General features: G+C 38.9%; 1 protein-coding gene across 2 annotated transcripts; it reads left to right on the top strand.

The window, feature by feature from the left end:
• Positions 1-17: 17 nt before the first annotated feature.
• Positions 18-27,531, top strand: LOC104095601 (ACD11 homolog protein). 2 transcript variants are annotated; one of them, XM_070185599.1, is made up of 5 exons: positions 18-168; positions 315-570; positions 3,554-3,726; positions 26,489-26,634; positions 26,734-26,928. In XM_070185599.1, the coding sequence occupies exons 1-5, from the start codon at positions 107-109 to the stop codon at positions 26,850-26,852; spliced, it is 756 nt and encodes a 251-aa protein (XP_070041700.1). In that variant the 5' UTR covers positions 18-106; the 3' UTR covers positions 26,853-26,928. The 2 variants fall into 2 exon arrangements, with proteins under 2 accessions (XP_070041700.1, XP_070041701.1); XM_070185600.1 differs by lacking the exon at positions 26,734-26,928 and adding an exon at positions 27,026-27,531 and having other exon boundaries at positions 21-168.
• Positions 27,532-27,998: the final 467 nt, after the last annotated feature.

Below are 27,998 nucleotides of genomic sequence, written 5' to 3'. Positions count from 1 at the left end.
AATCTATATATTATAAGTATTGAGTGCATATACAAGATAGATAGGAGTAATAAAATAGTGAGTGTTGTTTAGAGGACTAACCGCAATCTTCGCAGAGCCAAGAAAAATGGCCCTCCAATTCTACTCCCTTTTCAAAAGAAGAGACAAGAGGCAACATTGCAGAGAAAAGTACGCATGCTTCCGTTTTATCAGTGGATACACCGAAAACAAAATCTTGAATATCTGATTCGTTCTTTCTTTCTATCTTTTTTTTTACTTCCCATTAAGATAAATGTTTATTTTTGGAAAATGAAACCATGTTCTTAATTGTGAAGGGAGACAAAGAAAGCAGGCAGCACAAGGATTACAAGAATTCCGATGGATGAGGATGATGGTTTTGAGGATGCAGGGACAGGGACACCTTTATCTGCAATAGCTGAAGCATTTGAGGAGCTTTCATCATGCTTAAAGTCAAACGGCTACGATGATCTTAGGCTGAAGCCTTTTTGTGATGCTTGTTCCCTTGTTTCTGTCCTGTTTGGATGCCTTGGGATCGCTTTTAAATTTGCAGAGCTTGAATATGTCTCCAAAGTTAGTTCTTCTCACTTTCCTTCTTCTAAATTTTCACCCATTGTTTGTCACATTTCGAAAAGAAAAAAGAGGATGAGTTAGTATGGAACCTGGGTCGTTTCGAGAATCCCAAATAGGTTGTGGAGATGTATTATTGAGACATGCTAGAATATTGGGGCTATTATTTAGATACAAATATGACATAAAATTTGTTGGATTACAATATAGCGAAACTAGGAATAAACTGTTAAGAAATCAATTTAAAGGAATTTGCATATCTTCTATTTCCAAGGATGTTTATTTCATTTTCCCCTTAAAACATGATAAAGAAAATAAGAGGAGTCTTTTAGCAGATTGAAAACTAAATGGTATCCCTTGGACTGGCTCCACGATAGTTATCCAGTGGTAATGTTTATATGCTCATGTTTTATTCAACACCATAAATGCTTAAGACCTAGATTTTACATCACACTGTAATGAGAATTGGCATTCTACCTGAGCGGTCTGACTATAATAATTTTTAAATCAAATGTGGAATATGCCATAACTTCCCTGAGAGATTGCAAAAGAAAAGCCAAATATATTATGATATATTGCTCTGTTGCATTTATGTTTATTTTTCTGGTTCTCTTTCAGAACATAAATATTGTTAAGAACCCTACGGCATGAAAGCAAAAATGTTTGTGATGGTGAACCCGATAAATAAGAGAAAACTAGGAATACCTCCTCTCTTGTTAGCCTTTTAGAATAATTGATAACAATGTTGTCGCAGCCAGCTCATGCTCACCTTAACTGATCCGTTGTGTATGTGCTTCTTCCTAGTAGCACATATATTGGGTAATTATGTTCACATACTTAGACAGATGGAAGAATTCATCTGGTGTCACCTATTTTTGGACACAAACCTTGGTTTTCAGGGTTATTACTCCTCCTTTTAGACTAGAAAGAAAATTGTATGAAGCTGCTCTAAGAAAATTAGTGGTCACGAGCTACAAATAAAACCAGTAGTTTGGATTTGTTGATTTTTGTAACAACACTGGAATTTATTCGGTATGAAGAACATAGTTATTTTTGTGAGTGATTAAACATTAGAGAGGAACAGTATAGAATATAAGCTTATTCTTGTGCTAGTCATAGTAATGGCCCCATGTCATGGCTATTCTGAAAGGGATATCTTTGACTGTTACGTAGTTCGAACTTTATTCTACACTGCTCGTGTCTCGAGTCTAACAGGTCAACTTAATTCTCTTCAGTTTTCAGGAAGCAATTATTGGATGATTAGTTATATTTCTAAGATGTTAACTTAAATAAAATAAAATGTTCTTTTTCCGATAAAAATATTCCAGGAAAATTGTGGAGGCATTGTGCAAAACATCTTGATGTAAGTGTACATACCGTGATATCTAATTCATATGAAAATTTTACTCTCATTTGAGATATAAAGACAAATGCGCAACTACTCCACAAGTAGGATCTATCTGCGCCTGTAGTTCTTAATGAATTTGGCAAAGATTACATTAATTTGTCAGCTGATTGGAAGTTGAGAATGGTGATTGGTTGGTAGAAACTCACAGGAGAGAAGTATTATAACGTACCCCTCAAGTGTATATCGCATTGTGACCATAGTCATCTTAATACTATTCAGAATGTACTAACAAAACAAAGTCATAACAAGCTGATCTTGCTCTTTTGATATTTTACTCCATGTAGCAGATCTAATGACATAAATTTATAGGCATTGCTACAAGTAGGGGTGGCAAACGAACGGGTTGGATATGGGTCGGGTCGAAAACGATTAATGCAAAAATGGATAAATTATCTGACCTGACTCATATTTAATACGGATAAAAAATTGGTTAACCGAAGGATAATATGGATATCAATATTATCCATGACTTCTTGAATATGATCATTTTTGGGAGAATTCTTAGTCTCCCAAACTTGAGGAACCCCAATTTGAGGCTTTACAAATACAAAAGTTAAACTCATTAATTATCCAATTGTTATCCATTTTCTAAATGGATAATATGATTCTTATCCATATTTGACCCGTTTTTAAAAAGTTCATTATGCAACCCATTTTTAGTGGATAATATAGGTGAATAACTGTTTTCTATTAATATTTTGCCACCACTAGCTACAAGTCTGTTGTCTTTAAAGCATTCAACTAACTTTGCTCTACGCTTCTACCCTTGACTATGCGGACTTACTTTTGCTTGTAGCTATCATCAAAAGATTCAAAATGGTTCTGCTCTATTTTCTGGTGTTGATGCCTTTTTGCTGAAAGTATTTTCTTTTCTATCTTACTTAACAATTATTTCCCTCACTGCTCAAAGATGAATTGATTTTCAAATCCCTTCCTAGCTCCCCCTTTTCACCAAGACCTTTGGTTTTGGCCTGATCTCGGATTACGTTCTTCTTAAGCATATTGTTTGACAGTTAACTTGTTCGCTGCCTAGTGCATGAACATTATTTTCAAAGGCTTAAAGCCATGAGTTCATAAATCAGTTGCATCCTTTTTGGTCTTTTACACAATAAGTTTATTCAAGGTTTATGCCATTGAAGAGCCATGACTAAGCTATTACTACTCTTTTCGGGTCTTCTCGTTGTAGAGGTTCAATAATATGTTAAAATGCTTCTTGTTAAAGGATATATGTGACGTTAAGAGAACCTCTAGTTTTAGAGAGCCCTAAATTACCTTAAAAGAAAACAAAATTGTTTAGTCTTGGAATAAATGGACCTGAATATAGCATAATAGATGGAGTAGAAAGGATTTATATAGTCGGACCTCAACTAATTAGGAAATGAGTCGTAGTAAATTGATTAATTTGTTGTTGGGACAGTTTCTCGCCACCATTAGGCGATTACATTCCTTTTATGCAGTATGAGATTTTGTTTTCTTCTGGTAGTTTTCCTTAATTCATTGTATGTAACTTTTTCGTTCTGGTATATACCAGTATCGATCCACCATACCTTTTTGTTTAAGCATGAATGTCACTTTCAGGTACGTGATCTTGCAGAAGCATCAGAAGTATTTGGAAGTTTGAACAGTATCCTTGATTCTGATGTTAGAAGCGATACAGTTAGAACACCAGGAAGCCTTTCCCGCAATTTGCGCAGAGTTCGCCAGGGTCTAGACCTGATCAGAGCCTTGTTTCAGAATTTTCTTTCAACCTAGTACGTATTTTACCTTCTTTTTATAGAAATGATATTCCTCTTGCTTTTGCATAAATTTTGGCATAATCCAGTTGTGTGTTGTCTTTTCTTTTCCTTTCAGTTTGTTCTTATTTTATGGAATATGTCCAATTATTGTTTTTATTTACTTTTACACTAGTTTATGCACTCAATTCTTACTAGAAAAAAAGAAGAAGAAGATGGATTTGCCATTGTTTCAAATTCAACAGTATACTTATGCATAACAGTAGAGCTGGATTCAGACAGATGCGGATCTAGAATTTTTACTAATCATGTCTAGACCTCACATATTCCAAAGTACATGAATGACACCTCTAAGCATTGTATCTTCCAATTTACATCAATGTGTTCATACTCTAATACATATACTAACTTAATATTCTAGTTCATGAACTAATGTAGACAAATGTAAACAAATGTGAACAAATGAAAAACAAGTTTATTATTTTCACATTTCAACATCGCCCTTTAAACTTGTTTCATCACTCCAAGAGCCTTCCTTAGCTTTTGAAAAAGCTCAATCTTCAACGGCTTGGTGAAAATATCTGCACTTTGGTCTTGTGACTTCACGTGCTCAAGCTCCATAACTTTATTAGATATGCAATCTCTAATAAAGTGATACCTAGTATCAATATGTGTCACGATCCCAAATTTTCCGCCGTAGGATGTCGTGACGTCACCTAGTCTCTAAGACTAGGTAAGCCTAACAAACATGCGAAACTGAATGAAAACAATAATCTAAAATCTCAACAACATATATACAAAGGAAAATCTCTACAGCTCTAAGTATATACAATAGCCCAAAACCCGGCGTAATACAAGTCACAAGCTCTATGACAATGCCAAATCATTCATATACAACTGTGTCTAATAAGGAAAATATAAAAAGGGATAGAAGGGGACTCCGAGTCTTACGGACGCGGGCAGGTATACCTTGAAGTCTCCAAATGCAAACTCAGCGCACTAGTGTCGGGACTGATAAGATGTACCTAGATTTGCACAAAAAGATATACAAAAGCGTAGTATGAGTACACCACAACGGTACCCAATAAGTGCAAGCCTAACCTCGGTAGAGTAGTGACGATGTCAGGTCAAGGCCCTACTGGAGATAATAAAAAACGAGACGAAAGATATAATGATATACTGATAATGACAATGGAAATGAAACAGTAAGGAAATTTACCAGAAATTAACAACACAGAATCAAGGCAGTAATACAACACGTAAGGAAACAAGGATTTACACCTTAAGGAAACAAAATAGCCAAAACAAATACAGCAAATAGAGAAATATCAACAAGGGCCACTACCGAGGTACCGCCTCGTAGTCCCAAATCATAAAAGTAACTCACAGTCTTTCCTTATATCACCGCGGGAGCCTTTACATTTAGTTTTAAAAATTATTTTTCCCAAAATAGCATACGTTTTAGCCCATCTTATCACACTGCATGGCTTCTAGTAGTTCTCCTACTAGCCACGCGTATCAAGCCCATCTTATCTCACCGCATGTATTTCAATACCCAGACCTTATACCACCGCATGCGTATCAATATCACAACGTATCACAATTCGCACCTCAAGTGCCCAATATCACAACTTTCCAGAAAAGCCAAACAATAATAGAATTTTATAATAAGGAGCCCACGGCTCAACCATAATATACACAAAGTCTCAACAATAACAACCGGAGAGTAACTCAATAAAATGATATTTCACAACTTACACTTTGCTTTAATAGGAACCACGGCCTTTGCAACTCAATACCAAATTCAACATCAAGCTATTCCAAGAATACAATTTCAAGTAAAGAATTCAACAGTTAAATAATGAATACGGAATAAAAAAAACAAGTATTTCAACTAAACATGTAGGACAATTTGCAAATAAGGGATAACACAAGTAGACATGTGAAATTAGACTAAATATGATGTCCATAACATGTTAAGTAACTCAATTAAAGTATGAAAGGAAACTACATAGCTAACAACCGGAAATATTTTAGCCCGTGTACGCACTAGTCACCTTACATACACAGCTTTCACATATCACAATTATCACAATAATACCAAATCTTAAGGAGAATTTCCCTCACACAAGGTTAGACAAGTCACTTACCTCAAACCACGCTAAATTAGTCAACTAGAAGGTCATTCCCTCAATTTTTCAACTTCGAACGGCTCGAATCTAGCCAAAATAATTTCATACTATAAATATAACTATAAGAAACTAATGTAAACAATGAAATTACGATCTTTGCAACGCATTGAAAAATCGTCCCAAACAGTCAACCCGGACCCGCGTATCGGAACCCAAACAAAATTAAAAAAACCTGAATACCTATTCGATATTGAGTCTAACCATACATGAATTATTTAAATTCGACCTCAATTCGCCTTTCAAAACTCAAAAAATTAGCCTAAGGAGTTTCTACCAATTTTTCCTAATTTCCAACTCAAAAGCAATAATTAAATGATGAAATTATCAATATATTCATGTGAATTAATCAAAAACGAGTTAGAATTCCTTACCCCATAGTTCTCTTTGAAAATCCCTCCAAATTTCACCTCAAACTGAGCTCTCTAAGTCCCAAAATGAATTATGAATCAAACCATCAAATGTTTTCCTTTTCTGTCCAGTTAAGACGCATTTGCGACCTTACGGCCGCATCTGTAGAATTTCCATCGCATGTGCGGCCATGACTTACTCCTCACTCTCCTCTGTTGTGAGCAAAGGACCACACCTGCGCGCCTGCGACAAAAAGTGTCGCACATGCGACCACTGTCACCCCTGTGTTTTTCACCATCGCAGAAGAAAAGTCGGTACTGCGGAACATTTTCCGCTCCTCCGACCCCAGCTGGGCATGCCTAGCTCCACATCTGAAACCAAGTGCTCGCTTTTGCGAGCTCACACCTGCGGCCAATCTCTCCGCAGGTGCGAAGATACCAGAAGCTGCCAATCTTCAGCAAAATTCAGCAAGTCCAAATTGTTCCAGATTCGATCTGAATCACACCCGGAGCCTCCGGGACCCCATCTGAATATACCAACTAGTTCCAAAATACATAACGGACCTACTCGAGGCCAAAAATCACATCAAATAACATAAATCCTAGGAATCACATTCCAAATTCAAGCTTAAGAAATTATGAACTTCCGAATTTCGAAATCGATGCCGAATCATACCAAAACTACTCCGATTGAACTGAAATTTTGCACACAAGTCATAAATGATATTACGGACCTATTCCAACTTCCGTAATCAGATTCTGATCCCGATATCAATAAAGTCAACTCTCGGTCAAACTTTTCAAAATCCTCCAACTTTTGCCAAAAATCGCCGAAACGACCTATGGACCTCCAAATCAACATACGGACACGGTCCTAAGCCTAAAATCACCATACAGAGCTATCAAAACCATCAAAACTCCATTCTAGAGTCATCTTCACACAAGTCAAACTACGGTCAACTCCTACGACTTAATCTTCCAACTTAGGGACTATGTGTCCCATTTCACTTCGAACCTTAACTGAAACCAAAACCAACCACCCCAGCAAGTTACATAATCACAATATAGCATAGAGGAAGCATAATTTAGGGGATCGAAACTAAAATACTCAAAATGACCGGCTAGATCGTTACATGGTCCACCTCCTAAAACAAACGTTCGTACTCGAACGAGTATAGAGACATACCTGAAGTGGGGAAAAGATGAGGATAACAGCTACGCATATCATGCTCGATCTCCCAAGTCGCCTCATCGACTGGCTGACCCCTCTATTGAACCTTCACTAAAGGAATATTTTTCGACCTCAACTTTCAAATCTGCCTGTCCAAATGGCCACCGGCTCCTTAACATAAGACAAATCCTTGTCCAACTGGACTAAGCTGAAATCTAACACATGAGACGGATTGCCGTGATACTTCCGGAGCATAGAAACATAGAATACTGGATGAACTGCAGCTAGACTGAGTGGTAGTGCAAGTATCTAAGCCCACCTCTCCAATCCTCTCAAGAATCTCAAAGGGTCCGATATACCTAGGGCTCAGCTTGACCTTCTTCCCGAACCTCATAACACCCTTCATGGGCGAAACCCGGAGCAAGACCCGCTCCCCAACCATGAATGCAACGTCGCGAACCTTCTAATCCACATAATTATTCTATTTGGATTGGGCTGTATGAAGTCGATCTTGAATCAACTTAACCTTTTCCAAAGCATCCTCAACCAAGTCTGTACCCAATAGCCTAGCCTCACCCGGCTCGAACCAACCCACCGGAGATCGGAACCGCCTACCATACAAAGCCTCATACGGAGCCATCTGAATGCTCGACTGGTAACTGTTGTTGTAGGCAAACTCCACAAGAGGCAAGAACTAATCCCAAGAATCTCCGAACTCCATCACACACGCACAAAGCATATCCTCCAATATTTGAATAGTGCACTCAGACTGTCCATCCGTCTGAGAGTGAAACGTTGTACTCAACTCCACCCGCATGCCTAACTCATGTTGTACGGCCCTCCAGAACCGCGCTATAAACTGCATACCCCAGATAGAGATGATGGATATATGCATGCTATAAAGCCTGACAATCTCATGAATGTAGACTAGAGCCAGCTGCTATGAAGAATAAGTAGTCACCACTGGAATAAAATGAGCTGACTTGGTCAATCTATCCACAATCACCCATACTGCATCGAACTTCCTCCGAGTCCATGGGAGCCCAACAACAAAATCCATAGTGATCTGCTCTCATTTCCACTCAGGAATCTCTAGCCTCTAAAGCAATCCACCTGGCCGCTGATGCTCATACTTCACCTGCTGACAGTTTAGGCACCGAGCTACATATTCCACTATGTCCTTCTTCATCTGCCTCCACCAATAGTGCTGCCTCAAGTCCTGATACATCTTGGCAGCACCCAGATGAATGGAGTATCACGAACTGTGAGCCTCCTAGAGAATCAACTCACGCTAGCCATCTACATTGGGCACACATAGCCTGCCCCGCATCCGTAATACACCGTCATCCCCAAGGATGACCTCCTTGGCATCGCCGTGCTAAACTATGTCCTTGAGGGCAAGCAGATGGGGGTCGTCATACTGACACTCTCTGATATGATTATAAAAAGAAGACCGGGAAACAACACAAGTTTGAACTCGACTCGTCTCAGAAATATCCAATCTAACAAACTGGTTGGCCAAGGTCTGAACAACCAAGGCTAATGGCCTCTCTGCTACAGGTATATGTGCTAAGCTACACAAGCTCTCCGCCTTGCGACTTAAGGCATCGGCCACCATATTGGCCTTCCCGGTATGGTACAGAATGGTGATGTCAAAGTCCTTAAGCAACCCTAACCACCTCCGCTACCGTAGATTATGATTCTTCTATTTGAACAGATATTGTAGACTCTGGTGATCTGTATAGATATCACAAGGGACATCGTACAAATAGTGTTGCCAAATCTTTAAGGCATGAACAATAGCTCATAACTCAAGGTCGTGGAGAGGATAGTTCTTCTCATGCACCTTCAGTTGTCTAGACGCATAGATAATCACCCTACTATCTTGCATCAACACCGCATCGAGACCGATAAGCGACGCATCACAGTACACAGTATAAGAACCCGAACCTGAAGGCGACACAAACACTAAGTTATAGTCAAAGTTGTCTTGAGCTTTTGAAAGCTCTCCTCACACTCCTCAGTCCACCTGAACGGAGCACCCTTCTGGGTCAATCTGGTCATAGGTGCAGTAATAGAAGAGAAACCCTCTACGAATCAACTGTAATACCCTGCCAACTCAAGAAAACTCTGGATCTCAGTAGTTAAAGACGGTCTGGGCCAACTATGCACTACTTTAATCTTCTTCGGATCTACCTTGATCCCCTCACTCGACACTACATGACCCAAAAATGCCATCGAATCAAGCCAGAATTCACACTTTAGAAATTTTGCATACAACTCCCTTTTTCTCAAGGTCTGGGGCATGGTCCTCAGGTGCTGCTCATGATCCTCCCGTCTATGGGAGTATACCAAAATGTCGTCAATAAACATAATGAGGAATGAGTCAAAAGACATCACAAGGAACTCGTAATGACCATATCAAGTTCTGAAGGCAATCTTCGGGATATCTGACTCCTGAATCTTCAACTGATGATAGCCTGAATGCAAGTCAATCTTTGAGAACACTCTGGCACCCTATAGCTGATCAAATAGGTCATCAATACGTGGCAATGGATACATGTTCTTCACTGTAACCTTGTTCAACTGGCGATAATCAATGTACATGCGCATAGAACCATCCTTCTTCTTTACAAACAAGACCGGAGCACCCCAAGGTGATACACTGGGCCGAATGAAACCCTTATCAAGCAACTTTTGCAACAACTCCTTTAACTCTTTCAACTCTGATGGGGCCATACTATATGGAGGAATAGAAATAGGCTAAGTGCCCGGTAACAAATCAATACCAAAATTGATATCCCTTCGGGCGGCATGCCTGAAAGATTCACGGGGAATACATCTAGATAATCCCTCACTACCGGAACTAACTCAATGGCAGGAGTATCAACACTAACATCTCTCACATATGCTAGATACGCATCACATCCCTTCTCAACCATCCGTTGAGCCTTTAGAAATGATATAACCCTGATAGGAACATAATCTAGAGTACCTCTCCACTCTAGCCGTGGTAAACCTGGCATAGCCAACGTCACCATCTTGGTGTGAGAATCAAGGATAGCATGATAGGACGACAACCTGTCCATGCCCAAAATAACATCAAAATCTACCATACTGAGCAATAATAGATTGGCTCTTGTCTCAAAACCACTAAGAACAACTAAACACGACTGATACACACGGTCAACAACAAGGGAATTTCCCACAGGTGTGGACAGATAGACAGGTGAACTCAAAGAATCACGAGATACACTCAAGTATGGAGCAAAGTAAGATGACACATAGGAATAAGTGAAGCGTGGATCAAATAAGACTGATGCAACTCTATGATAGACCGGAACAATACCTGTGATGTCTGAGTAGGATGTAACTTCCTTCTTCCTAGCAGGAAGAGCATAATATCTGGCATGTCCTCCCCCTCTAGGGTGACCTCTACCTGCCCGACCCCCACCTCTAGATGGCTGCGCAGGTGGAGTGGCAACAGGTGTGGTAACCACATCCTGAGAAGCCTAAGGACCCGGTGGAATACGCGGAGCCTGAGTAGTCTTTGGAGGTGCACCCATACTGAGTCTGAGGCAAATACCTCACCATGTGATGAGTGTCACCGCACTCAAAACAAGCTCTCGGAAGACGCGACTGATGTGACTGATTCGGGCCTGATCGGCTGGACTGACCACTAAAAGCACCCCGTGCAGGAGGTATACTAGACAATGGCGGTGCATAATAGGGAGCATATGGCCTAGGAGTGGATAGAATACCTATGGAAGCTGTAAGTGCTGAATGAACAAGGCAACTCACAAAGCCCCTACCATGACGAGTTGCAACTGGGGCACGAACACCACTGTATGTGCCAGAATCTTGATGCCTCTTGGCCTTACTCTCCTCTCTCTCCCGGGTTCATATACCCTCCAAACTCCTTGCGATCACTACTACCAAATAGTATGCAATGTCCATATCCAACTCTCGAGCCATGCTAAATCTGATACCAGGGTTGAGCCCCTCGATAAATTGACGGACTCGCTCTCTACCAGTAGTAACCAAGGTTGGTGCATGTCTGGATAAATCACTAAACCGGACCGCATACTTCGATACGGTCATTGAACCCTAGCGCAACTTCTCAAAATCTACGCGCCATGCATCTATGAGACTCTGGGGAACAAACTCCCCCAAGAACATATCTGAGAACTGAGCCCAGTGAGTGAAGCTGCCTTGGCCGGACTACCCAACTCATATGCTCGCCACCACTGGTAAGTCGCTCCCTTTAGCTGGAACGTAGTGACAGCAACCCCACTAGACTCCACAATACCCATACGGAGGATACGTTGGCACTCCTCAAGAAAACCTTGGGCATCCTCTGAAACCAAACCGTTGATATTAGGAGGGTTGTACTTCTTGTACCTCTCGAGACTGAGTTGCTCCCCCTCAGAAGCTGCTGCCCTAACCTGGTGTCACTCCTCTACCTCGGAGAGCGCGACCAACGCTTAATCGAGATACCTCAGTTAAGCAAGCCTACTAGATGCCGTCTACCCAACCTTGCCATTAACAATATAAGAATCAGTGCAAGTGATAGACATGAGAAGAGTCAAGTGTTCCACAATCTTTTTCCATTACTAAAGGATATTCATTTATGATTTCCAAAATATTACTAGTTTATAAATATGATGAAAAGCATGTTTGCCAAATACCAACACTTACTAGTTTAATTCCCAACATCAAACACCACCCACAACCTGTCTACGGAGCCTCTAAGTACAATAGAAGAGAAGAATGGAAGTGTCGGCGATAAGGCCCCTGCTATACCTCAAAACATAAAGTATAACATCAAATGACATGAAACCTGGAACATAGTAGGGCTCGATGTTAGTACATATGGAATAGTACTAGTATGTAAAGCTATATATCCACTTTCAAAATAGAATTCCAATATAAGAAAGGGAAAACCATAGAAACAGCAAGTCACAATTAACAATATCCAAATGCCCAGTTAAAACATAATAACTTTCAAAATATGAAAACAATATATATATATATATATATATATATATATATATATATATATATATATATGTGTGTGTGTGTGTGTATGTGTGTGTGTATTTGGTTGGGAGATCATTAGCACCGATATACCACCGTGTTTTTAGCATGAAGTCTGATCACACCCGATCGGCTAGGCCATCTCCCCACGAACAATGTGGTTTGACATGTGATGCGAAAAAAGGTGTTACCAAGAGTAGTACCACCATGTGCGCAACATGGCGTCCGATCAACACCCGACCGACTAGGTCATCTCCCCACATATGCCGTGTGAGTCGACATTAAATCTATGGCTATGAACAACCTCATCCCAATTAAGGGGAATAATCACAATCACATCAATATTTCAATCTCATCCCAAATAAGGGGAATAATCACAATCCACTCCTACACCCCCACGTATAGTTTCGGGTGTGGGCCTTACGACCCACCCTTCCTTGATTGGCTAATGATACTCCCAAAAATATTTTTGTTTTGCACACAAGGGAAACAAAAGTACAAACATATGCTATATTCACCTGATTATCTTTCAAAGCATAAATACCTTCATTAGTACTTTCAACCATTCACAACATCATTATTTCCTTGTCTCTCTTGGCCATACTTATGATTTTTCATTCATGGCACGGTGGCCGTATCTTATATTCCACACTATTGTTTCTTTACTTACAAGGATTATTATCACAAACATCAACATATTGAATATTCCGGAATTCATAACTTCAAGTTCATTAGTGATGGAAACTTTAGACACAATAGGTTTCTTCCAAAAGAATGGGAAAAACTAACCAGCAACAGAAACACACGTTAAAATCATAAACGAGTGGTACACCATTTATTTTTGAAATACTTTTTCCCAAAAGGGAAATACTCAATTTCATCTTGTGAGTAGGTAAGAACTCGGGTCACATTGGAATTGCTTATAAAGGAGAGCATGGTAATTTACGATTGGAACACGAATTTGATTCAAGTGCTCTAGTTACAACAACCATGGCCACATTTTATACCTCACTCTTAATTCTTCCACTTCCGAACTTAGTCATAGTTTATCAACAATAAGGATACTTGGAAATCGAGATTTGATATATATATGAACAATAAGAGTCTTAGCACATTGAGTTTTCTTCCACAACTTGGCATAATAACTTGCAATAAAACATGATTGAAATCATAATATTCTGACACATTGGTCACATTTGAATACATTCCCGAAGGAGAGCACAATACGATATGAGCATTCGATACACATTTCTAGTACACATCTTTCAACACAAGCTTACTCAAAATAGTAAAATCTATAAGGAATAACTCGGAACATGGGGAACTAGGAACTTAGTCCAACCACACTTTAAACTTATGGGGACATTATGGAATCCGATTCTAAAAGAGAAGTTTAGCCAACATACCTTGTTTGAGCTTTCCTTAAGTTACTACAACGCCCCACACTTTTAGCAATAACAATCTATAAGAAGATAGCAAAAATCGGTTAATAATTAGAAGGATTCCCATGGTGTAACTCCCCTAAGAATTTTGTCAACCACCTAGCATGCAAGATAGACTATGAAACCCTACAATGGTAATCCCTTCCTCTCTCAACCAATTTCAACAAGAACTACCGAAAATGGTTTATTAACCCCACATACTACAATCTATTGGCATATGCATGACCTAATTCCAATCCCACAATATACTTAGACCCTAAAATAACTTGCATGGGTGGTATATGATAGGAACTTACCTGGATAGATGATAATCTAGTGATTGACTTCCTTGATTCTTGAAGATTGGTGCAAGAATATGTGATTAGAATGTTAGGTTTCCTCCTTCTCTCTCTAAAATGCTCTTACCTTTCTCTAAAATCATCAGATAATTGCCCCAAAATAAGTCCCGAAGGCTATTTATTAAAATAGGGTCGGGTTATAAAATAGGGAAAATGGACCCTCCGAACTCAGGTCTGCAGACGCAGAATTGACCACAGAACAGATATGCGGTCCGCAAAACGGACCGCGAAAGTGATGCCCCAAGATTGGATGGTCTAGACAGGTCTGCGGTTCGCAGATCACTTATGCGGCCGCAGAACGGACCGCATAATCACCAACAACATTCTTTATACAAAATCTGCGATGGATGTGCGGACCGCGAAATGGATATGCGATCGCAGAATGGGCCGCAAAACGACCTTCAAAATTCAACCATTCTTCTGCCCAACTCTACGACGGGTATGCAGCCCCCATAATGGATATGCGGTCGCTAATCTGATCGCATAACTGGCCCTTGAGCAAAAGAATTTCCACCAGCACCTCGATGCATTCTTCAACCCTAAAAGTTCGTACCGCGGAGAGAACTACTACATCCGTACTCATTACCCAACCTCGCCACCACAAAACTAGAATACCTTGGCAAAGGTTTACGGGGCCTTACACCTCGGGCTGAACTGGAGCGACCGGCTATACTGGTATGACCTCTAGAACCTGGTCAACCTGGACCCGCTGCTCTGGGGTACGGGCGGGAGTCATTTGTGCTCCTCCCCAAGCCTGAGATGTGGCAGGAGCAAGTAGGATCAACCTTGCCTGAGCTAAAGTTCTGAACATGCTCATAAACTGGGCAAAAGTCTCTTGGAGTGCTGGGGCAGTAACAGGCATCTCAGGTTCCTGCTCTCCAACTGGGTCTACTGGTGGCTCCTCTGTAGCAGCACGTACAGGTGCTCTAGCAGCACCATATGGACGTCCTCTACCTCTACCCCGATCCCGGCCTCTCGCAGTTCTAGTAGAGGGCACGGGTGTCTGGTCATCTGATCCGGCTGTACGTGTCCTCACCATATGTAAGAGAATAGAAAGACAGAGATTTAGAATACCGAGTCAACAATTTCGCACGATAAGGAATCAAAAAAGTGAAGCTTTTTCCTAACAGTTCCATAGCCTCCTAAAGATAAGTACATACATCTCTGTACTGATCCGCGAGACTCTACTAAATGTGCTTGTGACTTGTGAGAAGGCACGGGAGAATATATGTTATTGATATATTGAATGAATAAATACAATACAAGAGGTCCCTATTTATAGCTATACACTACAAGGAGATATTACTCCTCTTCCAATGTGGGACAAGACTACACTATACATATCTATAAACTAACACTCCCCCTCAAGCCGGTTTATACACATCATATGTACCGATCTTGTTACACATGTAACTAATACGAGAACCAGTAAGAGACTTAGTGAAAATATCTGCTAGTTGATCATTCGACTTTACAAACTTTGTAACAATATCTCCTGCAAGTATTTTTTCTCTGACAAAGTGACAGTCGATCTCAATGTGTTTAGTCCTCTCATGGAACACCGGATTTGACGCAATATGAAGAGCAGCTTGGTTATCACACACTAGTTCCATCTTGCTGATTTCTCCGAACTTTAACTCCTTGAGCAACTGCTTGACCCAAACTAACTCACACATCGCCATAGCCATGGCCCGATATTCGGCTTCGGTGCTAGATCGAGCAACTACATTCTGTTTCTTGCTCTTCCACGAGACCAAATTACCTCCTACTAGAACACAATATCCAGTCGTAGAACGTCTATCAAAAGGTGATCCTGCCCAATCAGCATCTGTGTACCCAACAATCTGCTCGTGGCCTCGATCCTCGAATAGTAATCCTTTGCCTGGAGCTGACTTTATATACCGAAGAATGCGAACAACTGCATCCCAGTGACTATCACATGGAGAATCCATAAACTGACTTACAACACTTACCGGAAAAGAAATGTCAGGTCTAGTCACTGTGAGGTAATTCAATTTGCCAACCAACCTCCTATATCTCGTAGGGTCTCTAAGAGGCTCCCCATGTCCATGCAGAAGCTTAACATTCGGATCCATAGGAGAGTCAATAGGTCTGCAACCCATCATTCCAGTCTCCTCAAGAATGTCTAAGGCATACTTTTGCTGTGAAATAACAATACCTGAGCTAGACTGAGTGACCTCAATACCTAGAAAATACTTCAATCTGCCCAGATCCTTAGTCTGGAAGTGCTGAAAGAGATGTTCCTTCAGATTAGTAATACCATCCTGATCATTACCAGTAATAACAATATCATCAACATAAACCACTAGATAAACACACAGATTAAGAGCAGAATGCCGATAAAACACAGAGTGATCAGCCTCACTACGAGTCATGCCGAACTCCTGAATAATTGTGCTGAACTTACCAAACCAAGCTCGAGGGACTGTTTCAAAACATATAGTGACCTGCGCAATCTGCACACACAACCATTAAACTCCCCTGAGCAACAAAACCAGGTGGTTGCTCCATATAAACTTCTTCCTCAAGATCACCGTGGAGAAAAGCATTCTTAATGTCTAACTGATAAAGAGGCCAATGACGTACAGCAGCCATGGACAAAAAGAGACGAATAGATGCTACTTTAGCCACGGGAGAGAAAGTATCACTATAATCAAGCCCAAAAATCTGAGTATATCCTTTTGCAACAAGACGAGCCTTAAGCCGATCAATCTGGCCATCCAGGCCGACTTTGACTGCATAAACCCAACGACAACCAACAGTAGACTTACCTGCAGGAAGAGGAACAAGCTCCCAAGTGTCACTCGCATGTAAAGCAGACATCTCGTCAATCATAGCATGTCGCCATCCTGGATGAGATAGTGCCTCACCTGTAGACTTAGGGATAGAAACAGTGGACAAAGAAGATATAAAAGCATAATGTGGTGACGATAGACGATGATAACTTAAACCGACATAGTGGGGATTAGGATTAAGTGTGGATCGTACACCTTTGCGGAGTGAAATTGTTGACTAAGAGGAGACAAGTCCGCAGTAGGTGCAGAATCTGATGCGGGGCGTGAATCACCTGGGCCTGATGCTGGATGTGGACGACGATGATAAATCAAGAATGGTGGAGCTGCAGAAGGTTGAACTGGATTATGTGGAGGAACTGGAGCTATAGGTGGTGGAGCTACAACCGGAATTGTAGGTGGTGGAGCTACAACTGGAGTTGTAGGTGGCAGAGCTGGAGTGACTGAATCTCCAAAAGATGAAACTGGTAGTACCTCAGAAATATCTAAGTGATGACCTGAACCTGTGAAGTATGATTGGGTTTCAAAGAAGGTAACATCAGCGGACATAAGGTACCGCTGGAGGGTAGGAGAATAGCATCGATACCCCTTTTGTGTTCTCGAGAAACCCAGAAATACGCACTTAAGAGCACGAGGAGCTAACTTATCTGTTCCTGGAGTAAGGTTATGGACAAAACAAGTGCTTCCAAAGATACGGGGTGGAAGAGAGAACAAAGGTAAGTGGGGAAACAAGACAGAGAATGGAACTTGGTTCTGGATAGCTGAAGATGGCATACGATTAATAAGATAGCAAGATGTAAGAACGGCATCCCCCAAAAACGCAACGGAGCATGAGATTGTATGAGTAGGGTACGAGCAGTTTCAATAAGATGTCTATTTTTTCTTTCAGCTACCCCATTTTGTTGAGATGTGTACGGACAAGATGTTTGATGAATAATCCCATGAGATTTCATAAACTGCTGAAATGGGGAAGACAAATACTCTCGGGCATTATCACTACGAAATGTGCGAATAGAAACCCCAAATTGATTTTGAATTTCAGCGTGGAAGGTCTGGAAAATAGAAAACAGCTCAGATCGATTTTTTATCAAAAATATCCAAGTGCACCTGGAATAATCATCAATGAAACTAACAAAGTAGCGGAATCCTAAGGTGGAACTGACCCGACTAGGACCCCAAATATCTGAATGGACTAAAGTAAAAGGTGACTCTGCTCGATTATCAAGACGTCGAGGGAAATGGGAGCGGGTATGCTTACCAAGCTGACATGACTCACACTCTAGAGCTGACAAGTGAGATAAACCAGATACCATTTTCTGAAGTTTTGACAAACTGGGATGTCCCAACCGTTTATGTAATAAATCTGGTGAATCAGTAACAGGACAAGTTGTAGAAGGAAGACAAGATGTGAGTCCATGTGATTTAGCAAGGATAAGGTAATAATGTCCGTTTGATTCACGCCCGGTACCAATGATCCGCCCCGTACTGCGTTCCTGTATAAAAACATGGTCATCAAGAAATAAAACAGTGCATTTAAGTGATTTGGCTAAGCGACTAACAGCTATGAGATTAAAAGGACTATTAGGAACATAAAGGACTGAATCTAAAGGTAAGGAAGGAAGTGGGCTTGCTTGACCTATTGCAGTTGCCATGGTTTGAGACCCATTGGCCATTGTGACTTTTGGAAGAGATTGAGAATACGAAATAGTAGTGAAAAGAGATTTGTTACCAGAAATATGATCTGATGCACCTGAATCAATGACCCAAAACTCAGAGGATGAAGATTGGGAGAAACAAGTCACGCTATTACCTGTTTGAACAACAGAAGCTATCTCAGACGATGTCTGCTTACATGCTTTATACTGAAGGAACTCAATATACTCTGCTAAAGAAACCATCCGACTATTCAAAGCATCGGTCCCCCCATGTCGCTACAATTTGTAGTAGTAGCTGAAGAAATAGCTTGAAAAACACTGTTTACACAAGGAAAACAGAACACTGTTCTGCGCCGGAACACTGTTCACGCCGGAAACACTGTACCTCGCCAGAAAATTCCAAAGTTGTCGGAATTTGTTGTAACCAGGATGGATAGACTCGGAATTCCTCTGTGAGCAAGCTGTCCTGAAGAAATATTTTCAAAAAATGGCCAGAGAAGTTACTGTTCACGTTGGAAAAATATAAAAGTGGCCGGAATTTGATTTGAATTTGATGGGTAGGCTCAGAATTTTGAGTAGAACACACTGTCCTGAAGAAGCTTCGCGAAAAAATGGCCGGAAAGTGGCCGGAACCCTCGCCGAAAAAGTTGTTTCCGGCACGTGGAGGAGCGTGGCGGCTTTTCTGCCGGATAAAATTTCAAGGGGTTGGTAGTCGGAGGGTGATCTACCTGATGATTGGTGTTGGTTTTAGCACAACACCGATAGAAAGTGACTTTCACTTAGACAAGCCTTAGGTCACCGGAAAAATTACACGATGACTAAGTTCTTTCTTCCCGGTTAACGCTGGAATGACGCACAACGATCTTTTCTCACTAATGCTCTGATACCATGTGAGAAGGCACGGGAGAATATATGTTATTGATATATTGAATGAATAAATACAATACAAGAGGTCCCTATTTATAGCTATACACTACAAGGAGATATTACTCCTCTTCCAATGTGGGACAAGACTACACTATACATATCTATAAACTAACATGACTCATAACACCTATGAATCTAGAGCTCTGATACCAACTTGTCACGATCCCAAATTTGTCGCCGTATGATGTCGTGACGGCACCTAGTCTCTAAGACTAGGTAAGCCTATGCCTAAAAAACATCCGGAAGTGAATGAAAACAATAATAAAAAATATCAAAACTCAACAACATATATATAAAGGGAAATCTCTACAGCTCAAAGTGTATACAATAGCCCAAAACCCGACGTAATACATGTCACAAGCTCTATGACAATGCCAAATCATTCCTATACAATTTTGTCTAATAAAATTTCGAAACTGATGCTGAATCATACCAAAACAACTCCGATTGACCTCAAATTTTGCACACAAGTCATAAATAATATTATGGACCTATTCAAACTTCCAAAATCATATTCCGACCCCGATATCAATAAAGTCAACTCCCGGTCAAACATTTCAAAAACCTCCAACTTTCTAACTTTTGCTAAAACACGCTGAAACGACCTATGGACCTCTAAATTAACATCTGGACACACTCTTAAGACTAAAATCACTATATGGAGATATCAGAACAATCAAAACTCTATTCCGAAGTCATCTTCATACAAGTCAAACTACGGTCAACTCCTACGACTTAACCTTCCAACTTAGGGACTATGTTTTCCATTTCACTCCGAACCTCACCCGAAACCAAAACCAACCACCCCGGAAAGTTACATAACCACAATATAGCATAAAATAAGTATAATTTAGGGGATCGGGACTAAAATATTTAAAACGACCGATCGGTCATTACAATATGCTTCCGCCTTTCATGAAATGCAAAATTCTTGGCTAGTTCAATAGCCTATTTGTTGTCAACAAAAATATTTGTTGCACCTTTCTGAGATAGGTGAAGTTCCTCCAACAATCTCCTTAACCAAATTTCATAACAAACACAAGAACAACCTGCTACATACTCTACTTCACAAGTTGACAAAGTCATAATTGGTTGTTTCTTAGAATTCCATCTAAATGTGAAATTTCCAAGAAAGAAAACAAAACCAGGTTGCTCTTTCGATTATCAATATCACCAGCCCAATCATTGTCACAATATCCAACAAACTTGGAGTCTTTGGAAGATGAATAAAATATTCCATAATCAAGTGCACCTTTGATGTACCGAAGTATTCTTTTGGCTACCTTCAAATGGGAGGTAGTAGGCTTTTCCATAAAGCGACTCACAAGTCCAACACCAAAAAAATATCTAATCTTGTACATGTCATGTATCTTAAGCTCCCAACAAGACTCTTGAAAAGTTTGGGATTCATATTTTCTCCATCTCCATGCTTGGACACTTTAACTTCACATTCAATGGGGTGCTCACGGGATTACAATTCTCCATCTCAAATTTCTTGAGAATTTCCTTTGCATATTTTTCGTGAGAAATAAAAATGACATCCTTCCTTTGTTGCACTTTGATTCCAAGATAGTAGGATATTAAGCCAATGTTCGTCATCTCAAACCCTCTTACCATAGCTTCCTTGAATTCTTCAAACATATTTGGATTATTTTCTGTAAAGATCAAATCATCTACATACAAGCAAATAAGTAAGATGTCACTATTTTTAGCAATCTCGGCATAAAGTGCATGTTCATGTGGACACTTTGAAAAATTATTTGCTTGGAAATATTTATCAATTCTACTATTCCAAGCCTATGGCGCTTGCTTCAAGCCATAAAGAGCTTTCTTCAATTTCAACACTTTATTTTCGTGTCCTTCAACCTTGTAGCCCAAAAGTTGATCAATGTAAACCTCTTCCTCCAAAAGACTGTTGAAGAAAGCCGAGTTCACATCCATTTGATGTATTTTTCATTGATTTTGAGCTGCCAAAAAAATAATAAAATAAATTATTTCCAAACGAGCAACCGGTGCAAATACTTCATCATAGTCGATACCGGCCTTTTTCTTCTATCCTTTGGCAACCAATCTTGTTTTGTCCCTTTCCACCTTACCTTTGGAATTTTTCTTCAACTTGTACACCCGTTTGACACCAATGGTACTTTTGCCTTTTGGAAGTGTGGCTAATTCCCAAGTATCATTCTTCTTGATTGCCTTGATTTCTTCATCCATGGCATCTCTCCATTTGGCATTTTGGGCAGCATCTTCATAAGTTAAAGATTGACTATCTACCAATAAATAAAAGTGAGTCAAATCATATAAATATTTTCTCACCACTTCCGTGTTTTCATTCAACTCACGAAAACTTTTAGTTTTCTAAGGCACTTCACTTGAAGAGTTTGAACTTGACTAATCTTCTTCTTGAACTTATGCTGGAGGTGTTGAAGGTAGTGTGATAGGCTTCCCCGCAACTTCTTCATCATCATCTTCATCAAATAAAGGACTAAAAGAGTAATCTTGCTCTTTAGTTTTTTATTCCCAAGCATTACCTTCATCAAACTCAACATCTCTTCTTATGGTAACCTTGCCATTTATTGGGTTATATAATTTATAACCTTTAGAACTTTGATCATATCCAATGAAAACATACCTCTCACTTTTATCATCAAGCTTGGACTTCTTCTCATCCGGCACATGTGCATAGGCAATGATCCCAAAAACTTACAAATGAGCAACGTTTGGCTTGAAACCACTCCAAGCCTCTTGAGGTGTTTTGTCACGAATACTCTTGGTGTGACACAAATTTGACAAATACACTACACAAGAAACTGCTTCATCCCAAAACTCCTTTGGTATATTTTTGCTTTTCAACATAATCCGTGCCATGTTGAGAATAGTCCGGTTCTTTCTTTCCACGATGCTATTTTATTGTGGTGATCTTGGAACAGTCAAAAAGTGATGAATTCTACTATTTTTACGAAATACCTTGAATTCATTTGAAGTGAATTCTCCGTCATTATCGGACGACAATGACTTAACTTGATAGCCACTTTGTTTCTCTACCATGCTCTTAAATTCTTTTGAAAGTATCAAACACCTCCGATTTCACTTTCAAAAAATACACCCAAGTTTTTTTAGAAAACTAATCAATGAAAAGTAAAAAATAATTACTTTTACCAAGTGAAGATGCTTCATTGGTCCGCACACATCCATGTGAATCAACTCCAATAGGCATCGGGCTCTAGTCAAAGACTCTTTAGGAAAGGTTTTTCTTGCTTGCTTTCCAAAGAGACATCCTTCTCAAAGTTAGCTCGGATGATCAATAGTTGGAAATCCATTAGCCATGCTTTCTTTTTTCATCAGCCTTAGACTAACAAATTCACATGACCAAATCTCATATGCCAAACCCAAGATGAATCTTTGTCACATGAAAAGCAAATACCTTAGAACATCACATTGAAGGTTCAAACTAAATATTTTATTATTAGTCGTAGGAACTTTGGCTAACAATCTCTCATTTTTATCTCTCATGAATAACTTTTTATCTTTCAAATTAATATCATAATTTTTCTTCAAAAGTTGTCCCAAACACAACATATTACTTTTCATCTCCAGTACATATAAAATATTAAAAATTAATGTGACTACCATCTTTCAAGCGAATTAAAATCGTACCTTTTTCTTTGATTTTAACCCGCGAAGAGTCTCCAAAAGTGATGTTTTTACCATTCAATTCTTCAAGCTCCACAAATAAATTCTTCTTCCACAAATATGGCTACTTGCACCGGAGTCAAGGTACCATTAATTTCTCTCTACACTTTCTTCTCCTTTGCAAGCGAGAAGTAAAGTGCCATCTCCATCTTCATTTTTGCTCTCCACAAAATTAATTTTTTCCTCTACATTAGTTTTACATTCCCAGGAAAAATAACCAAATTTATGACAAGTATAACATTCAATAGGACTTATTACACCTTCCTTGATTTTGCCTCCATCCTCTACCTCTTCCACGACCTCTTCTTTGATTAGAGTCTTGGCTCTTATTTTCTTTATTTGGTAGTTGGCTACTACATCTTCCTTTTCCACCACGACCTTTTTCACGTCCACGACCTCTTTGTTACGACCCACGCCTTTCATCTTTCTCCTTGAAAGAAAGTTTTGCTTGCAACGGTTGTTCAACCGATTTTTCTTTCGGTTTCTTCAACTTTTCTTCATTTACTTGTAAAGAAACCGTGAGTTCTTCAATGGTCATGATTTCCAATTCTTTGGAATCTTCAATATCCACAAGAATATAATTAAATTTTGAATCACGGGATCGTAGTATTTTTGCAGCGACCCTACCATTACTCAAGTCTTCATCATATCTCTTCATTTGATTGACAATAGTCAAAACTCTTGAGATATAATCCGAAATGGATTCGTATTTCTTCATATGCAATGATTCAAACTCTCCTCTTAAATTTTGGAGAAGAACTCTTTTCACTTTATCCAAACCTTTAAAGGAAGTTTGAAGAATCTCCCATGCTTGCTTTTAGGTGGTTGTATTTGCAACATTCTCAAACATCTTGTCATCCAAACATTGATGGATGAGAGTGAATGCCTTTTGATATTTCTTTTTAAAATTAGCATCATCTTCCGCTCCATCACCTCCGACATCCACCGGTTCCCAAACATCACAGGAACCAAGCAAGGCCTTCATCCGTATACACCAATTTTCATAGTTCTCTATTGTGAGAATAGGAACTTGAAACGTAGTTCCATTACTATTTATCATTTTCTCTCCAAGTTTGATTGTCTCTCAAACACACCGTCTCTCATACCATAATTTTAAAAAATTTGGAAGAGCAAGACAACACAAAAGAACATTCAAAACTCACAAAAAAGAAAGCAGAGGAAATGATGATTTCTATTCAACTTGACTTGATCCAAATGGCTAGGAATACATGACTATTTATAGAAAAAGTCCTTCATGTAACTATCCTAGAGTACATGTAAGCACACCAATCATGTCCACACCTTACATATTCCAAAGTACATGGATAACACCTCTAGATATTGTATCTTCCAATGTACATCAATGTGTTCATACTCCAATACATGTACTAACTTAATATTCTAATTCATGACCTAATGTAGACAAATGTAAATAAATGTGAACAAATAAAATACAAGTTTATTATTTTCACATTTCAACACTAAATGCCACACAATATTTTAACACTTTTCTTCTAGATTTGTTTTAATTTGTGAATGAGATGAGATTAAGAAGAAATTAGAGACAGTAGAAAGAGAAATTCCAACAATTGAGTTACTCCTAATTTTATTGTATCTTGGGGTTTTCACTTTATGTGTGAATTAACTTTGGCTTTCAAGAAGTACAACAGAGGTCTGACGAAATACCGTCACTTGTGGATTAAGTAGATAATGATCCTCGCATCGTTATGAAGATTTTTTTTTATATTGTCCAAAAAGTAAATAGATATTTGCCAAGTGAGAAGTAAATAATGGTCTTGTACAAATTTGTTTATTAGAGATGTGCATAGATATTGAGAATGTTGAGTCTGATCTTTTCAGGTAGACGATTTGATTTAAATTTCTCTCTAGAGATTACATTCATTTCTCTCTAAATGTTTATGTGATTTTAATTTCTCTCTAGAGACTACATTCATTTCTCTCTAAATGTTTGTTTCATCCTGAAGCTTATCGGTCACCTTTAATCCATTTTCCTTTATATTATTCTAAGGGAATTAAAAGGCATAAGATCCCTCTCAAACTATCACCATATTTCCAATTACACATTTATTCTTCAATGGGGTCTTAATACCTCCTTGAACTATTTTAAAGTGAAATATGTACCACTTTGAAAAACTACACCCAAATTTGTATTAGGTGGTGATTTGCACGCATTGTGCCACGTAATATTATTGTTTTTAATTTCTTATGTTTTTCCCTTTTTTCTTTTCCTTTTTGTCCTTTTTCCTTTTCTTCTTTTAACTTCCTTTTGCAGCAAATGGTACTTGCCGTCTCTGTCCATATATAATCAGAAATCCATACCGGGTTCTTCTTTGCTTAGCACTATCTTTTTTTTTCTCTATTCTGTTCTACTTACTTTCTTTTTCTCTTTTTTTCCCTTTATTTAATAGAATTTTTTTCAAACGTTAATGGAGTACTTCTTTTTTACATCATTGGATTTGGGGTTTAGTGAAACTCTTCGATAGCTGAAAAATAGTAAGATTTTTGTGATAAGGGAAGAGTTGGAAAATGGTATGATTTTCATGAAAAGAGAATATCTAATGACAAAAAGGAGTTAGAGAAATGGTGGCAGAATGGGTGGTCTTTTGACGATGACGATGGGTAAAATTCCTAATTGAAATCTGATTATGTTTCGGCGAAAAAAATAAATGTGAGGATGGAAAACTAGAGTTTATGACTGAAAGATGGTATTATGCCTTTGTGGAGAGAAGGTGGTGGCAATTCGGAGTTTACATCAGCAAACTGAGTCAAAGAAGTCCGATTAAGTGGTGGAAGATGGGTGGAAACTTCTGATAGTGTTGGAGGAGGCGAGATGTTGAAATAGAAGAGAAAACAAGAAAAAAAAGAAAGAAAAAAAAAAGAAAAAATTTAAAAATTAGGAAAATTAATATTTTAACAATTCTTTTTGCTTCTCACTCTCTTTAAGAGAGTGAAATACACTCTCTTGGCCATCTCAACACTTAACGGGGTATATATTCCAATTTAGAATAATTCAAGGGGTATTAGGAGTTAGGACCCCTTCAAGAATAAATGTGTAGTTGGAAATATGGTGATAGTTTGAGGGGGGATTTTATGCCTTTTTCCTTGTATTAAATAAGCTCTCTAAACCTTATGTTTTCTCTTTAGTGACGATTCCCTGAAAGAAGCTGCTTCAATGGCGTATGCAAAAGTTTGTGCACCCTATCATACATGGGCTGTCAGAACTGCTGTCTCTGCTGGTATGTGTGCTCTTCCAACAAGAGACCAACTTCTGATGAAGCTAAATGAGACCGGTAACTTTACTTTCTGCTCTCCCTCTGCCATTAGACAAGTTGTTGATTTAGCTGTGGAAATAAAGATTTGGGATCTGACATTAGGATTTGGTATACTAGTTTGTCAACAGTTAAAAGAGTGCAAGGGTAGGAAATGGTACTTTGATGACCAACATAATTGTTGTGTTGCCAAGCATGAGATGACTGAGCAATCAGAGAAATATGTAACTAATCAATAGGGAGCTCTTGTGGATTCAACTGTAACTGCTTTCTCAACTTGGACTGAATTAAGGCCATTCTCTGTTGAACTGGAAAGATTTATGGTTATGTGTTGTCAATAATTAAGGCTTTATACTAGCCAATAATGTTTCAAGTTTCCCTCATCAATTACTTGTTGTTGCTAATGTCTCAGATGATTCAGCAGAGAGAGAAATGAGAAGATACATTGATGCTTCGCTTCCAATCATCGAATACATTGACAAACTTTATATTTCAAGAAGTATAAGCTTGGATTGGTGATCTGATACTTTTACTTGGGAATAAGCAACAATAAATGTCCATCATGTCTTTCACAACAAGAAGAAAAATTATCAGTCCAAACCTTACATCTCATAGAGAAGCAACATATATACTCCATATTTCTGCGATGCGAGAGTCAGCCTACATTTTCAAGCATGATAGGAGCCTCTGCAAATGAATTTATGCTTTAGTACCAAAAAATTAATCCAGTTTTAGGTTGGCAATTTGTACCAAAAGTAGTTTTAGAAAGTACATTTGGGATTAGTTTAATTGAACTTGCAGTACCAGAGAGAATTACTAGTATTCTTGACCCCTGTGGGAGTAGGACCTTGCACCTCTTGTGTACGAGGTCAGCTGCGTTACCACTAAATTTGGTTATTCATACTTGTATTTTGGAAATTTTTTTTTGTTTGCAAAATAGGATGCATCAACTGATCTGAGAACTTCCATCATAAAAAATTCACGAGTTTCTACTGCTAGACCACATGTTTAAACTGAATGAAATGGAAATGAAGAGTCATGCCTTTTCAAACAACAGTTCAATTATTAATTTGTCGCCTTACCATCCCATTTAACATCATATCCTAAGCATATTTCCTCAAGATGAAATGCAAATAACCCTCCAGATGTCCTACGATTTTGACCTTTTAAATGCTTCAACGACTACTGCAGTCAGGTCCAAATGGATAACGTGCTCACAAATGGGAAAGTTTCATAACTGTCCAGTATTTAATAAAATATTAGAAAATCTTAGTAGCATTAATGAATTAACAAAAGTAGCAGCAAAAAATTTACATTCTAATCCATAAACGGAATCGTAGACCATGAATCACATTTGCATCAGTCCTTTCCTATTTTATAGCTAA

This window comes from Nicotiana tomentosiformis, chromosome 9, assembly GCF_000390325.3.
Source record: "Nicotiana tomentosiformis chromosome 9, ASM39032v3, whole genome shotgun sequence".
NCBI classification, from domain to species: domain Eukaryota; kingdom Viridiplantae; phylum Streptophyta; class Magnoliopsida; order Solanales; family Solanaceae; genus Nicotiana; species Nicotiana tomentosiformis.
This window is presented reverse-complemented; position numbering and strand designations above follow the sequence as displayed.

What these genes read in the sequence shown, in the direction of transcription:
- LOC104095601 (XM_070185599.1), top strand. Translation starts at nt 107, where the DNA reads ATGGCCCTCCAATTCTACTCCCTTTTCAAAAGAAGAGACAAGAGGCAA. An exon ending in CAGAATTTTCTTTCAACCTA is followed by an intron (nt 3,727 to 26,488) that starts GTACGTATTTTA and finishes TTTTCTCTTTAG; the next exon opens with TGACGATTCCCTGAAAGAAG. An exon ending in GATGAAGCTAAATGAGACCG is followed by an intron (nt 26,635 to 26,733) that starts GTAACTTTACTT and finishes TTGGTATACTAG; the next exon opens with TTTGTCAACAGTTAAAAGAG.